The sequence below is a fragment of the Clinocottus analis genome, unplaced genomic scaffold (genome assembly GCF_023055335.1).
Source record: "Clinocottus analis isolate CAN_PGR_092001 unplaced genomic scaffold, fCliAna1.0.p SCAF_20, whole genome shotgun sequence".
Lineage (NCBI taxonomy): Eukaryota > Metazoa > Chordata > Actinopteri > Perciformes > Cottidae > Clinocottus > Clinocottus analis.
Window position 1 is genome coordinate 9,824,007 of NW_027175932.1, and position 14,229 is coordinate 9,838,235.

The window sequence follows — 14,229 nt, forward strand, 5'->3', positions numbered from 1 at the left end:
CAGTCAAATCCATTGACGTGTCCTCAATAAGTGGTACAAATGGCTGTCAAAATCTCTGAAAGGTGAACTCGACGTTTGGCGTCTAGATAGCAGCCGTGCCAAGTGGGGTCGTAACACGTAATGCGACCACATGTATTCCTAATTACAGAGTGTTTTCACTTCGTTTTACTGATTTAACATACAATAGCAGCCATTATCTGCCGTTTCTGGTACAAAGTTGTTGTAGATTTAAATTTCCAGGCAATACGCTGACTGCCACCTGCGAACTCGGAAGTAGTAAGACGTTTCCGAGTGTTGTTGAAGGCACCACAACAGCTATCCAACCTTGCTAGTTGTAGCTAGCACGTTGGCTAATGCGGATACACTACCTGTGGACGACGTTATATTACACGGGGAGAGACACCCGACAGAACAAAGCAACAGGATTAGATCCCCCGTTTCTACGTGATTCAGATTCACCCACTAAACCCACGGCGGACTGTCCCACTCAGCCGACTTTCTCCGCTCACGTCAATGTTAGCTGCGCAATGAGCAGCGGCAGCTAAACTGATTTGAGCGACACCAGATTAGCTGTGTGCTAGTTTCTCCAGCGCCTCCGACGCTTGAATGCAATGAATGAGGGCTGTCGTGCGGACAGAAGGCACATCGTAAACAATGTACGCCTGCTACTAGCCACCTCCTTGTTGTGGTCCAGCTCCGGGTCTTAGCTATCGGATGCTCGGAAGAAGCGGACGTGGAGGCGAGAGATATTTTTTTTTTTGGGACGCCCGCTGAGCAAGCGTGATTACGTTAGCTAATGGACATCAGCAGCAGCAGCTAGCCGCGGGACTAATCCAGCCGTGGATAACTTTGTTGGAAATGCATCATCGTGAAGAAACCACGCATTGCACAGGTACATAGACGGAGCGATGCTAGCTCGCGCAACGTAATATCGCAGCCAGCGGTGTCATGACAAAGCCGGAGTGCTTCGGTTTCCAAACTTCTTTTCTAATCCCGTGATCGCCTCCCTGGCCCACGGTCCTCACCACGGAGTGGATTTATTTGGGAAGTTGTCGTTTGTCAAGAAGGAACGATGGCGCCTCGGACGAACCCTGCCCTCCGTCCCAGGTAGGGGAGTGGTGGTTGGTGGTGGCGAACCCCGGCCCCCGGCTTGGCCCCCGGCCCGCTGTTTACGGACGATGGCAAGACGCTGATCATTAGCGGCTCTTGTTGATGTATTCTTGCATTCAACCTTCAAAGATGAGATCAAGATTCGCGACGGGGATGCCATGTCATTGAAGTGAATAGTTATTCGAGATATTTGAAGGATCATGACGGACACGGAGGAAGTTCCCCAAGACGACAATTATTGGAAATAATCATGGACGGTTGAGCTCAACTCGGTGCATTTTTTGTTTTGTTTTTTTAAAAATCACAAACATTTCATTTTTTAAATTTGTTTTAATAAAGTGTGTTTCACTTGCACCAACCACACCAACATGTCGGCATTTGCTGAGTTCGTACCCCCTCCAGAATGCCCGGTGTTTGAGCCGAGCTGGGAGGATTTCTCGGACCCTTTAGGGTACATCAACAAGATCCGACCCATCGCAGAGAAAACGGGCATCTGCAAGATCCGACCCCCCGAGGTAAACTCTCATCTTATCCTCAAACATTGAAATAAAACGTAACGATTTTGCCTGTTATGCTCCTGCGTAGACGGAGGCCTGTGTGGGTCCTGCGATCGGCAGCGACGTTAATAGTTCCCATTACTCCATTAGAGGTCAAATACGGCTTGTTTTCTTTGCACACAAACTGTGCACATTGTGTACTTCGGTGACCTTTTTTTTGTTTCCCTTTTTTAATATACAGAAAAGTTTTTGGACTGGCGAAATGTGTTCAACAGTTCCGGTCACAATTCCTTTGTTTTTGTTTTTCCTCGTACTGTGATTGTGACGTTAGCTGCGAAGATGCGACACTGGGGCTGCACGCGGGCCTGTCAGACTATAAACCAATATTTACGCTGTTATACAGACTCCCAAGCGATCACTTATAGTATATTTATATTTTCCATATGTCTGTGTGGCCAGCAAAACATCAATACTCTTCCAGGATATACAACATGGTATATGAATAATATTTTTAAATTGGCCATATTTATGCAGGGGTGGTCCTGTAAAGATAGGCTGCAAACTGCACTATGTAGACTATGAGTGTTATGTAATAAATAGTCAGTTTAATGTCTGCTGGTGCTCTTCTTTAGGGAAACACTTATTTGTTCCAAGTTTGTGTGTTGTTGTTGTTGTTGTTGTTGCTGTCATTTCCTCATTGATTGGGGATGCGTTAATGATTGTAATTTCTTGTCTATCAGGACTGGCAGCCTCCCTTTGCCTGCGATGTGCGCAACTTTCACTTCACTCCTCGAGTACAAAGACTGAATGAACTTGAGGTGAGTTTTGTGAAGAAGTTGCATCCGATAACCTTTGAATGAGGGCACGTCACAGACGCTGCTTTATGGATAGCAGCCAGAGGGGACATGTAGTTTGGACATTATTTAAACTGCTGTGCATTTTGATTAATACGTTTGCCAGAAACCAGGAAATGCTGCTTCAAAATGTGCTGAATTTATTATGCAACAAACTCCCCGGATAGAACTATGCAGACTCCACCTACAATGTCTTCCGCCTTGCACCTGTTGAGCTGTGTGTTTTTTCAAGCCTTCTATTCCCTTTCATGTTGTTTAACGTCGTGTAGAGCGAGAGCAGCAGGACGGCTCCTTTGTGGGGGTCCTAAGGTTTTCACAGTATGGTGGCGTATCAGTGTGCAGCCATTCAAATGTAATTTTGCCTGAGGTGTCCCGTGTTCATAAAAGCAAAACAGTAGTCTACATTTAGAGCTCTCTCTCCTCTCTTTCCTGCATGTCCAGGCCCTCACTCGGGTGAAGCTCAACTTTCTCGATCAAATCGCAAAGTTCTGGGAGCTGCAGGGATCCAAGACCCGATTTCCTCACGTGGAGAGGAAAGTGCTGGATCTCTACCAGCTCAGCAAGGTACAACAAGATCAATTGGTTTTTGACAACAACAAAAAAAGAAATCTAAAAATCTTTAATTTTAGCCAGTTTCCTGTGTCTTTAACTTGTGTTTTGCACTTGGCTATTCATTTTTGCTGTTGTTCTTAAAGCTATGAATAAATGCTCACATCGGACACCTGTGTGTTTCAGATTGTGTCCTCTGAGGGCGGTTTTGAGACCGCGTGTAAGGAGAAGAGGTGGTCCAAAGTGGCCAGCAGGATGGGCTTCCCATCTGGAAAAGGCACTGGCTCGCTGCTGCGCTCCCACTATGAGAGGATCCTTTATCCATATGAGCTCTTCCAGTCTGGGGCCACACTGACTGTGAGTGCTGCTCATTTAACAGAAGCTAACACAGTCTGAGTGGGTGATTTTATTCTGCTATTTAGTTTTTTTTTGAGTACTTTTGTTTTTTTGGCCCAGCGTCCCTCTGAATTTTCCGTCTAGAATTGTTTTATACTGACACATTAACCAAACTTGCACACATTATGTCAAAACCTTCAATGGACCGATTTTAAAAGGCTGGAAAGCTCAACTTGTTTTCACTCCACTCCTTTCTCCAACCAGGGCATTCAGCGGCTATACGAGGAAGGAGACGACGAAGAAGAGGTGGATGAGGGAGTCGGTGACGAGGCAGAGGAGGAAGAGGAGCAAGATGATGAGGAAGAAAAAGATGGAGAGGGTGATCCAATGCAGACTAAAGAGCGGCTTCTGCCTGAGAGACGCTCCAGGCGCCTTAAGTCTGAGGTAAATGGGGAAAAATACTTTTGTAGTATAGAAACTTGGGGAGGAGATTATTACACATCGTATAAACGTTTTGCCAAGCGGATCTCAAAAGTGTCATAATCTGTTATATATATTTTATTATATTTAATACATTAATCTAGTTAAATATAATTTTAAGTACTTTACATAGTGTTATTTATTCCTTTTGGTTTGAGCATCGCTGTTTCAGCAGTGCAGGCCCAGAGGCCGTCTGACATCTGCCCTTTTAGCAGAGTTCCTTTGTTTCAGAGTCTGCTTATGTTGTCTTTCTCTAGCGGGAAAACAAGGAGCCAAAAGGCCTCAAGATCTTCGGTACAAATCCCAAGATGGTTGGCTTGGAGATTGTATCAGCTGGTAAGTAACATTTTCTGCTTGAACACAAAGTCAGCAGTGTTACTGTGAGTATTTCTATTCTCACACGTTGCTGCTTTCCCTCCTTTTTAGATGACGGATTCACCAAGAAGCAGCGTCACCTCAAAGCTCAGGCCTTCGCCATTAAAATGAGACCGCGCAAGGAGACCCTGGAGGTTAACTTTGTGAGTGCCAGTTCATTTCCTGGTGTTTGGTGTGTATTGTATCTTGTGAGGGTCTCTGGGTCGTGACCACCTCCGTGTGTTCTGTGGCGATTTCCCTCCCAGATCGACCTGTACCTTTGCCTGGTGTGTGGGCGGGGCGACGAGGAGGACCGGCTCCTGCTCTGCGATGGCTGTGACGACAGCTACCACACCTTCTGCCTCATCCCGCCGCTACAGGACGTTCCCAAGGGGGACTGGCGCTGCCCTAAGTGTGTCGCTGAGGTGAGGGGTGAAAGATCTGGCCAGTCAAATATTTTTAAAGAAAGATTAAATCAATGAATAGCTACATTTTAGATTCTGGTTTGTACAAATGCACAAAAAAATCGTATTAACATTTAGAATGAATGTCTAAATGTCTTTTTGAGCTAACGAATGATAAGCGTTGTTGTCAATGTCCTCCTCTTTCAATTACATATTCAAGCCCTGTATGCATAATGCACATGATGTAAATTTCTATTATCATGACTCTTCCTTCACAGGAGTGCAGTAAACCCAGGGAGGCGTTTGGCTTCGAGCAGGCCGTGAGGGAGTACAGTCTGCAGAGCTTTGGTGAAATGGCCGACCACTTCAAGTCTGACTACTTCAACATGCCCGTTCATGTATGTAAAATCCACCCAGTGAGCTGGAGTATGTGTGCTGCTTCCATCAGCTCTAACAATTAGAGGTTAAATGTGTCGCAGGCTTTTTCCCCCATTGAGAGAAGGCGTGCGATTTTCATTATTTCCGCCTTGTGCCTTCAGATGGTCCCCACGGAGTTGGTGGAGAAAGAGTTCTGGCGCCTGGTCAGCAGCATCGAGGAGGATGTCATCGTGGAGTACGGAGCTGACATCAGCTCCAAGGAAGTGGGCAGCGGCTTTCCCGTCAGGGACGGTAAAAGAAGGCTACTGGGAGACGAGGAGGTGAGCAGATTGTTACTTTATGTTTTCTGTAAACTGTGTCCGTTTGTATTTTTCTAAACTTTTTGAGTTAAGTGGCGCATATGAGCTTTAATAGAAGCCCCACTCATCTATCAGAGGTTTATAACCAGCAAAGTACTTTTTGATGGGGATGCCCCAGGGTCCGAAAGGCATTACCAGGCCTATTTATTCATCAGACTTCCATCTCACACATCGCCTCAAAGCCTTTTTTCTTTTTACTTAATGGCGGTACATTAAGTAAAAAGAGGACATCTGCCCTGAAGTGAAAGAAAGCACTTTGTTTCTTCTCCGATTAGGAGTATGCCAACTCAGGCTGGAACCTGAATAACATGTCAGTGCTGGAGCAGTCGGTGCTCACCCACATCAATGTGGACATCTCGGGGATGAAGGTGCCCTGGCTCTATGTGGGCATGTGTTTCTCCTCGTTCTGCTGGCACATCGAGGACCACTGGAGCTACTCCATCAACTTCCTGCACTGGTGAGACAATTCTGACACATGTATGGTTGGTGAAAAGTACACTATTGACAACAAAAACATCCTGCAGACAATTGTAAACTTATTGAATTATTCATGCTTGTAAAAACTAACTATATTCGGGTCCACTTGTGTGAAAAGGGAATCAGCGGAATATCTTTAACGTTAACGCTTTGCTCTCCAGGGGTGAACCGAAGACGTGGTACGGAGTGCCGGCCTCTGCAGCAGAAAAGCTGGAGGCCGTAATGAAAAAGCTGGCCCCAGAGCTGTTTGACTCCCAGCCGGACCTCCTCCATCAACTGGTCACCATCATGAATCCCAACGTCCTCATGGAGCACGGTGTCCCCGTACGTAGTCTGAGCCATGATGTTTTGTGTGGTGCGATCTGATTAGACGGTCGTGTGGTCCTTGTTGGTTATTTGTGTGTTGTTACATGTGTGCATACTTTCTCCCTCAGGTGTACAGGACCAATCAGTGTGCAGGGGAGTTTGTGGTGACCTTCCCCAGGGCCTATCACAGCGGCTTCAACCAGGGCTACAACTTCGCAGAGGCCGTTAACTTCTGCACCGCTGACTGGGTGAGGGGAAAAGCATATACTTATTCCATTTATTAGAAAAGAAATCATACAATAGATACATTGAAACGTTTTGTTCACACATGCCCTACCTCAGTTACCGATGGGTCGTCAGTGTGTGGCCCATTACCGGCGGCTCCACCGCTACTGCGTCTTCTCCCACGAGGAGCTGCTGTGCAAGATGGCTGCAGATCCAGAAAGTCTTGATGTGGAGCTGGCCGCTGCCGTCTGCAAGGAAATGGGAAAAATGATGGAGGAGGAGACAAAACTCAGACAGGCGGTCCAGGAAATAGTAAATGTCTTTGTCTTTTTTTTGTGCTCAATTTATGCATAAAGAAGTTCTGGGTGATTGGGAGTTATGTGGCTTAGAACTTGTGCCACACCTGTAGTTTAGTATATCCGTCAATAGCCTCGACTGGGGTCTATCCTGTGTCCCGTATCAAATGGCCAGTTTGATATTGTGGCGGTATGTTCAGAGATGGACTCATCCGTGCTCTCCTCTGCTCATGTACAGGGGGTGCTGTCGTCAGAGCAGGAGGTTTTTGAGCTGTTACCCGACGATGAGCGCCAGTGTTACAAGTGCAAGACGACCTGTTTCCTGTCTGCGCTGACCTGTTCCTGCAGCCCCGACCGACTGGTCTGCCTCAACCACGCAGCAGATCTCTGCGACTGCCCACTCGGCAACAAGTGTCTTCGGTAAGCGATCTGATGTACAAACCATGTCTAACAGCATAGCACGTGCATGAGCGGCACGCCGTCAATAAATCCAATTTGTTTAGGCCTTGATATTCATACACAAGTATATATATCTGCGTGATGTATTTCAGGTATCGCTATGATCTGGAGGAGTTTCCGTCCATGCTGTATGGGGTTAAGACACGAGCTCAGTCTTATGACACCTGGGCAAAGAGAGTCACAGAGGCCTTGGCTGCCGACCAGAAAAACAAGAAAGGTTACAAACTTAAATGCTACTACAACATATGTACATACCGCACATCTCTTTATGCCATTGCGTGATTATTTTCCCTTCTTTTTTCGTGTGTCCCATAGATCTCATTGAGCTCAAGGTTTTGCTGGAGGACGCAGAGGACAGGAAGTATCCCGAGAAAGCGTTGTTCCGACGCCTGAGAGAGATGGTGAAAGAGGCAGAGACGTGCTCCTCTGTAGCTCAGCTGCTCCTCAGCCGCAAACAACGGCACAGGTCAGTGGACATGGACACACGAAGCCTTAATGTCATCCAACAGAAAAGCAATGTACTGATAACCCGGCATGAATGGACATTTCTCTTTTTCCGATTGTAAATCAATACTCTATCTGCGCCGGTTCAAAGTTGAACTAAGCCGTCACTATTTTTTTCCATGTGCGTCTGCAGCACCCGTCTGCGCTCCGAGAGCAGTCGTAACCGTACCAAGCTGACGGTGGATGAGCTCAAGGCCTTCGTGGATCAGCTCTACAGGCTGCCCTGCATCATCAGCCAGGCCAGACAAGTCAAGGTGAGTCCGCTCAATACCTATGTACTGGCTCAGGTTATCAATGAAATACAGTTCACACCTTGATTCACTTCCTTTTAGTCTCTTCCTCACCTCCTATTTTCCCTCCTAACTCCTATAAAAACACCCTTCTATCCATCAATAGTATTGCATTTTCCATTTACTCACAATGTGTCTGTCTCTTCGCATGTCCCCAGGAGCTACTGGAGAATGTGGAGGACTTCCACGAGCGAGCCCAGGTGGCGCTGTCAGACGAGATGCCCGATTCCTCCAAGCTGCAGGCGCTATTAGACCTGGGCAGTGGCCTGGACGTGGAGCTGCCAGAGCTGCCCCGACTGAAACAGGAGCTCCAGCAGGCCCGCTGGCTTGATGAGGTTGGCTACTACAACACCCTCGGACCTTGTGTGTTTTGGCCCTAGTTGTCAGAATTGCGCCCTCATGTAACACGTTGCCGTCCTCATCATTATTTCCCAGGTGCGCGTCACCCTGGCCGAGCCTCACCGCGTCACCCTGGAGCTGATGAAGAGGTTGATAGACTCCGGGGTGGGCCTTGCCCCCCACCACGCAGTAGAGAAGGCCATGGCCGAGCTGCAGGAGATCCTCACTGTCTCCGAGAGATGGGAGGATAAGGCCCGCGCCTGCCTGCAGGCCAGGTAAGGGTTCACACAGACGCATCTGTGAAAGTCTAAGCGGATATTTTCACCTTCCTAATTGATGGACCCATGCCTGTCTGTCCTGCAATAACCCCAGGCCTCGACACAGCATGGTGACCTTGGAGAGCATTGTGCTGGAAGCTAGGAACATTCCAGCATACCTACCTAATATCTTGGCTCTCAGAGAGGCCCTACTGAAGGCCAAGGACTGGACATCTAAGGTGGAAGCCATTCAGGTACTTTCTGACCCATATCTAAAGCCATATTTCCTCTTTTAGGACCTTTTGATTGAGACTTAATCAGTGTCTGGCTGCTGTGAACAATGGGCATCAGCTGAAATGTTTCTAACTTCTCTTCTGTTTCCACCTCACACAGAGTGGCAGCAGCTATGCTTACCTGGAGCAGCTGGAGAGCCTGCTGGCCAGAGGCCGCTCCATCCCGGTCCGGCTCGATCCACTGGTCCAGGTGGAGTCTCAGGTGGCCGCAGCTCGATCATGGAGGGAGAGGACCGGACGCACCTTCCTCAAGAAGAACTCCACGTACACACTGCTCCAGGTGGGACACCAGGGGAAATATAGTTGAATTTGATGCTTGTCCCTCTCATCTTAAAATTGACGTTGAGAGTATTTGGTAACTTAAAGGCGAATAAATGCAACGAAAGGGCTGTGGAGTCTCGAAATCACATTGATGCCTTAACTACTGTATTATTATTTTGTTGCTGTCCCGTGCGCCTCATCTTTTAGGTCCTCAGCCCTCGCGTGGACATCGGCATCTACGGCAACAGCAAGAGCAAGAGGAAACGCGTCAAGGAGCTCATGGAGAAGGAGAGGGGGGGCTTTGACCCCGACGCCCTCAGCGACCTGGAGGAGAGCCTCGAAGAGGTGCGAGACCCTTCCACCGTTGTAGCCGCCTTCAAATCCAAAGAGCATAAAGAAGTGGAGGCCATCCACTCTCTCCGCGCGGCCAATTTAGCCAAGATGGCCATGGCCGACCGCATCGAGGAGGTCAAGTTCTGCCTGTGTCGAAAGACGGCCAGCGGCTTCATGTTGCAGTGCGAGCTTTGTAAGGACTGGTTCCACGGAGCCTGCGTGCCGCTGCCGAAGACGGGAACTCAGAAGAAGGCGGGCGTGAGCTGGCAGAGCAATAGCAAAGACTCCAAATTCCTGTGCCCGCTGTGTCAGCGGTCCCGGAGGCCGAGACTAGAGACCATCCTGTCGCTGTTGGTTTCGCTGCAGAAACTGCCGTTGCGTCTTCCAGAAGGAGAAGCCCTCCAGTGTTTGACCGAGAGGGCAATGAGCTGGCAGGTATGGGATCGCGGATCAGTACCGTTCTACGTCGATCACTTCATTCATTTCCGGGGTTGTTTTCTTTTGATCTCTACTCAATGGCGTTCCTCACACTGGTCTTGCTGTCCCACCAGGACCGAGCGCGTCAATCTCTGGCCACGGAGGAGCTGTCCTCTGCCCTGGCAAAGCTGTCGGTGCTGAGCCAGCGCATGGTGGAGCAGGCGGCGAGGGAGAAAACCGAGAAGATCATCAACGCAGAGCTGCAGAAGGCTGCTGCCAACCCAGACTTGCAGGTACATCTTAAAATGATTTGACTTGGTTCTAATTTCTGCTCCAGTACAGTACGTCAGTGAGACTCTGGGAATGCTGTTTTGAGGCGTGGACTTTAATTCTTGTGGTTTCCACCGGAGCTTTGTATGTAAAAATAGAACGCACCAGAAGAGGGCACTAATGTGTGAAGTAAACCACCAGACTGGCTCTCTAATGTGAATAAATGCACGTCTCTGTTCCTCGTCAGGGCCACATCCAGACCTTCCAGCAGTCCGGTTTCAGCAGAGCCGCATCACCTCGCCAATCCGTGGACTACGACGACGAGGAGACAGACTCCGACGAGGACATAAGGGAGACGTACGGTTACGACATGAAGGTATGTGAGCCGAAGGGGCTGCTGCTCAAGCCGCCTGTCCGCGAGCAGGATTTTTTTGGTATAATTCCTCGCTGTTTCTGTCTGTTTGGTTGCAGGACCCAGGCGAGGTGAAGCCCTACCTCTTCTGCGATGAGGAGATTCCTGTTAAGTCTGAGGAGGTGGTCAGTCACATGTGGCCGGCTGCCACGCCCTCCTTCTGCGCCGAACACGCCTACTCCTCAGCCTCCAAGTCCTGTGTGCAAAGTGAGGCCACGTTCACTGACTAAGATTGCTTTAAGTCCGTCCGTCACATGCACATTTAGTTACTCTCCTCTGAGAGATGCCGGTTTTGTTTGCGTCTCTGGTTTAGTAACAAATGCCTGCCCTTCATTGTGTCACACTCACAATATTTACTTTCCAGACATGAGCACGCCCAGAAAGCAGCCCCGCAAGACCCCTCTGGTACCTCGCAGCCTGGAGCCGCCGGTGCTGGAGCTGTCCCCGCAGGCTAAGGCCCAGCTGGAGGAGCTGATGATGCTGGGAGATCTGCTGGAGGTGTCCCTGGATGAGACCCAGCACATCTGGAGGATCCTGCAGGCCACGCATCCCCCCTCTGAGGAGAGATTCCTGCAGGTCATGGAGGTAGGGAGGTCATTCATTACGCAACCTGGTGGCTCGATGGCAAATGCCGTGCAACGAGTTTTGAGATCATGTTTCGGTCAATTTAGGTTAAATAAAGTACAGTATTAGAAATAACGATCTCATTTGGTCTGTCCTTCCTTTTCCACAGCCTGACGACTCTCTGATGGAGAAGCCTCTGAAGCTCAAGCTTAAAGATTCAGAGAAGAAGAGGAAACGGAAGCTCGAAAGAGCCGAGCACCACCACATGCTGATGGCCGCGGCCGCCGCCGCCGGTGGAGCCTCGGCAATGGGCGAAATAAGACCAGCCAAGTCCAAGGAGCTGAAAAGGGTCGGTCTGGAACTGGGCCTCGGGGGCAAACCCAAGAAGAAGAAACTGAAGCTCAACCTCGACAAGAACCGGGAGATGAAGCAGCTGGCCAAACGGTTGGTCAAGGAGGAGAAGGAGAGGAAGAGAAAGGAGAAAGCGGCGGCCAAAGCAGAGTCCGTCAGGGAAGGGGTGGAGAAGAGGAAGGAGAAGAAGATTCTCGACATTCCCTCCAAGTATGACTGGTCCGGGGCCGAGGACTCCAACGACGAGAACGCCGTGTGCGCATCTAAGACCTGCCAGAGACCCTGTAAAGATAAGGTGAGTGTTTTTCACCGCTTTTGGGAAAATATGCTACCTGAACTTTGCGATTAGATGATGAAATGCATCTTTTTCACACAAATATAAAGCTGAGTTTCAGCACTTGAGATTGTGTTGTCAAGAAATATCAGTAAAAGAGGCACGAGGAGAGGGGAGATCGTAGATGAGTGATTGCTTCAGTTTAGCAATTAACAGACGACACGTGACTGCACACAGTTTTAAAACTAACAGTTCTGTTATTAATATTAATCTAAGTCTTTGCATTTACGAGCAATATGGACTAAAGTGTGTGTAATAATTGTCCCAATGTAAATTAGTATACTCCATAAGGTGCCATTGAGTCCAAAGCTGCTGCAACTCACTATTTAAATGGTTATGTAATCCTCCAATTAGTTAGTTTCATGGAAGAAAAAAATAAAAGGTCAGAAAAGAGTCAACAATTCTTATCACATCTTTCCAAAGCCCAAAGTGATGTCTCTATATGTCTCATTCTGTCCGACCAATTGTCCAAAACTCAAAACCGTTTACAATGATGCAGAGAAAACAGATTCTCAATATAAGTTAAGTACACGAGGCTGGACGTTTCACACAGAAGGAACACGCCGCAGTGGGTTGAGATGTCGCACCTCTGGGAGTTGGATGTGTTTCCACACAGGTTCACTCTATTTTTACAGGTCCAAGTAGGCTTTTGGTGTTCTTTTCTTTTTCAAACTTTTTTTCTGTTCTTTTCATGCTTTCGCAATGTTATGTTTTTGGGTCAAATTTGGTACAAACTTCTCCCGTCGAGTGCAAACTGACTGACTGACTAAAATGGGACTCGATGTCCTGTTAAATTGGAGCTGAACTTGTAGCTCTGTAACGCTGTTGGAGGATTGTGATGTTCACCGTGGCAGTTAGATCGCTTCTTGACCCTCAGTAACACCGCCGCCTCCCAGAAGCAGTAAAATCCGATTTCAAAAGTCTGAAACCGCCCAGGCGTCTCCCGCTGAATAACACATGTTTTTTATGTTTTGCCTTGCTGCGTGAACATCATGGAACTTTATATATATATCAACAGCTGATTACAGCACTGGAACACCTTAAGGAGAGTTACACATAACGTATTAACAGGACACACGGATGTGGTGATGTTCGCGCCCACAGAGTTAACCAGTGGCCAGTCGCCGGCGCCTGTGTGTCCAACTGGGCAGCTAATCACAGCAGAGGAACTGGGGGGCTTGCAGCTCAGTGGGAGGACAAGACATAGCGACATTACGATGTGTAAATCACAAGACCGTCTCGTACATTAGATCAATAAAAACAATGACTGACCTGTAGCTTTAACACCTGCTGTTAAACATTCATCAAGCGGGCTGTTTGCTGCAAAAATTGTGTGTTTTGCTTGACTAAGCACAGCCACGTGTTTGTTCTTTTACACACTTCTTCGAAATGTTTCCTCGTTTCCTCACGTGTCTGCCTCGTGCGTTTCGCAGGTGGACTGGGTGCAGTGCGACGGCGGCTGCGACGAGTGGTTCCACCAGGTGTGCGTGGGCGTGTCGTGCGAAATGGCCGAGAACGAGGACTACATCTGCGTGGACTGCTCCGGGAAGGCCGTGGAGGGGGGGTTAGGATTGGCCGTGGAGGAGGTGGTGGCGGAGGAAGAGGAGGAGAGCGTCGTGGTGCTGTCCACGTCGATGTGCAGCGTGCAGAGTCTGCCGCCGCCGCCGCCGCCGTCCGTCGTGGCCTCGTGGTCTCACGTCGCCACCGCATCTCTTCTAAACCCCGCAGCGTCACATCAGCAGCAGCAGCAGCAGCAAGAGCCTCAGCAGGGCAGTTAGCGCTAAAAACAACAACAAACAGCCCAGGACTTAGTTTGAATACTGTACCGCACACAATGAGCATAACACAAAACCTAGTGGTTCAGCTTCTCAACCTGTTAAACAAAAGCTCTTTATGACTGAGTCGGAAGGAGGAGGGACAAACCAGCCTTGATTATTGAGCACAAGAAGGAAGATACCTTGCATCTGGGACTCAGAGGAGAGTCCTGCTGTCACCGCATTGCTTTAGCAACGTTACCTCTCCAAGCACTAAGATCTGCTGAAACGGGTCCAGACTTAGTCCTCCCTACCAGCTCCTTCCTGGTCCTCCCCTGGAAACAATAACACGTCATTGGTACACTTAACTTCCAGTACAAAACACCCAAATACTCCAGCTGTTGTATTCAGTGCAAACGGGCAAATAAACAAATGTGTCCCCAGTCGTGTTTTACTGGACGCCCTGAACCTCCGTGTGGCCCTTCAGTCAGTAACATCTCAATATGTAGGACTCCAGACTAGGAAAAACACAAATGGTTGTAATGTAGTGGAATTATTTATAATGTACATACTTTTAAGCAATTAAAACAAATGGATTGTGGCTTTTTTTGTTTTCTCACCTTTAATAAACTATTCCTAGTCAAATGATTGATAATTGTGATGCTTTTTTAATTCATGGTCATCAGTTAGTTTTTTCTTCTTTTTTCCTTCTGAAACGTTTGTTGAATGTATAGGAATTAAACATTTATATTTGTATTGTTGTCTT

General features: G+C 48.2%; 1 protein-coding gene across 1 annotated transcript; it reads left to right on the forward strand.

Moving 5' to 3' along the window:
• The first annotated feature begins 332 nt into the window (after positions 1–332).
• kdm5a (lysine demethylase 5A) lies at positions 333–14,111 on the forward strand. The gene is made up of 29 exons (XM_068586214.1): positions 333–1,625; positions 2,348–2,425; positions 2,903–3,025; positions 3,197–3,367; positions 3,611–3,790; positions 4,084–4,162; positions 4,253–4,344; positions 4,447–4,605; positions 4,863–4,982; positions 5,124–5,282; positions 5,597–5,778; positions 5,960–6,122; positions 6,233–6,352; positions 6,447–6,641; positions 6,864–7,045; positions 7,177–7,301; positions 7,400–7,550; positions 7,722–7,842; positions 8,037–8,213; positions 8,314–8,492; positions 8,590–8,728; positions 8,868–9,047; positions 9,236–9,796; positions 9,913–10,071; positions 10,296–10,424; positions 10,520–10,667; positions 10,825–11,045; positions 11,194–11,670; positions 13,143–14,111. Exons 1-29 carry the CDS (start codon positions 1,479–1,481, stop codon positions 13,485–13,487), a joined length of 5,262 nt encoding a protein of 1,753 aa, XP_068442315.1. The 5' UTR covers positions 333–1,478; the 3' UTR covers positions 13,488–14,111.
• Positions 14,112–14,229: the final 118 nt, after the last annotated feature.

Excerpts from the sequence above, each read along its gene's own strand:
- kdm5a (XM_068586214.1), top strand. The coding sequence starts at position 1,479 with ATGTCGGCATTTGCTGAGTTCGTACCCCCTCCAGAATGCCCGGTGTTT. Across the intron at positions 3,368-3,610 it reads AGTCTGGGGCCACACTGACT|GGCATTCAGCGGCTATACGA; the intron begins GTGAGTGCTGCT and ends TTCTCCAACCAG. Across the intron at positions 9,797-9,912 it reads AGAGGGCAATGAGCTGGCAG|GACCGAGCGCGTCAATCTCT; the intron begins GTATGGGATCGC and ends CTGTCCCACCAG.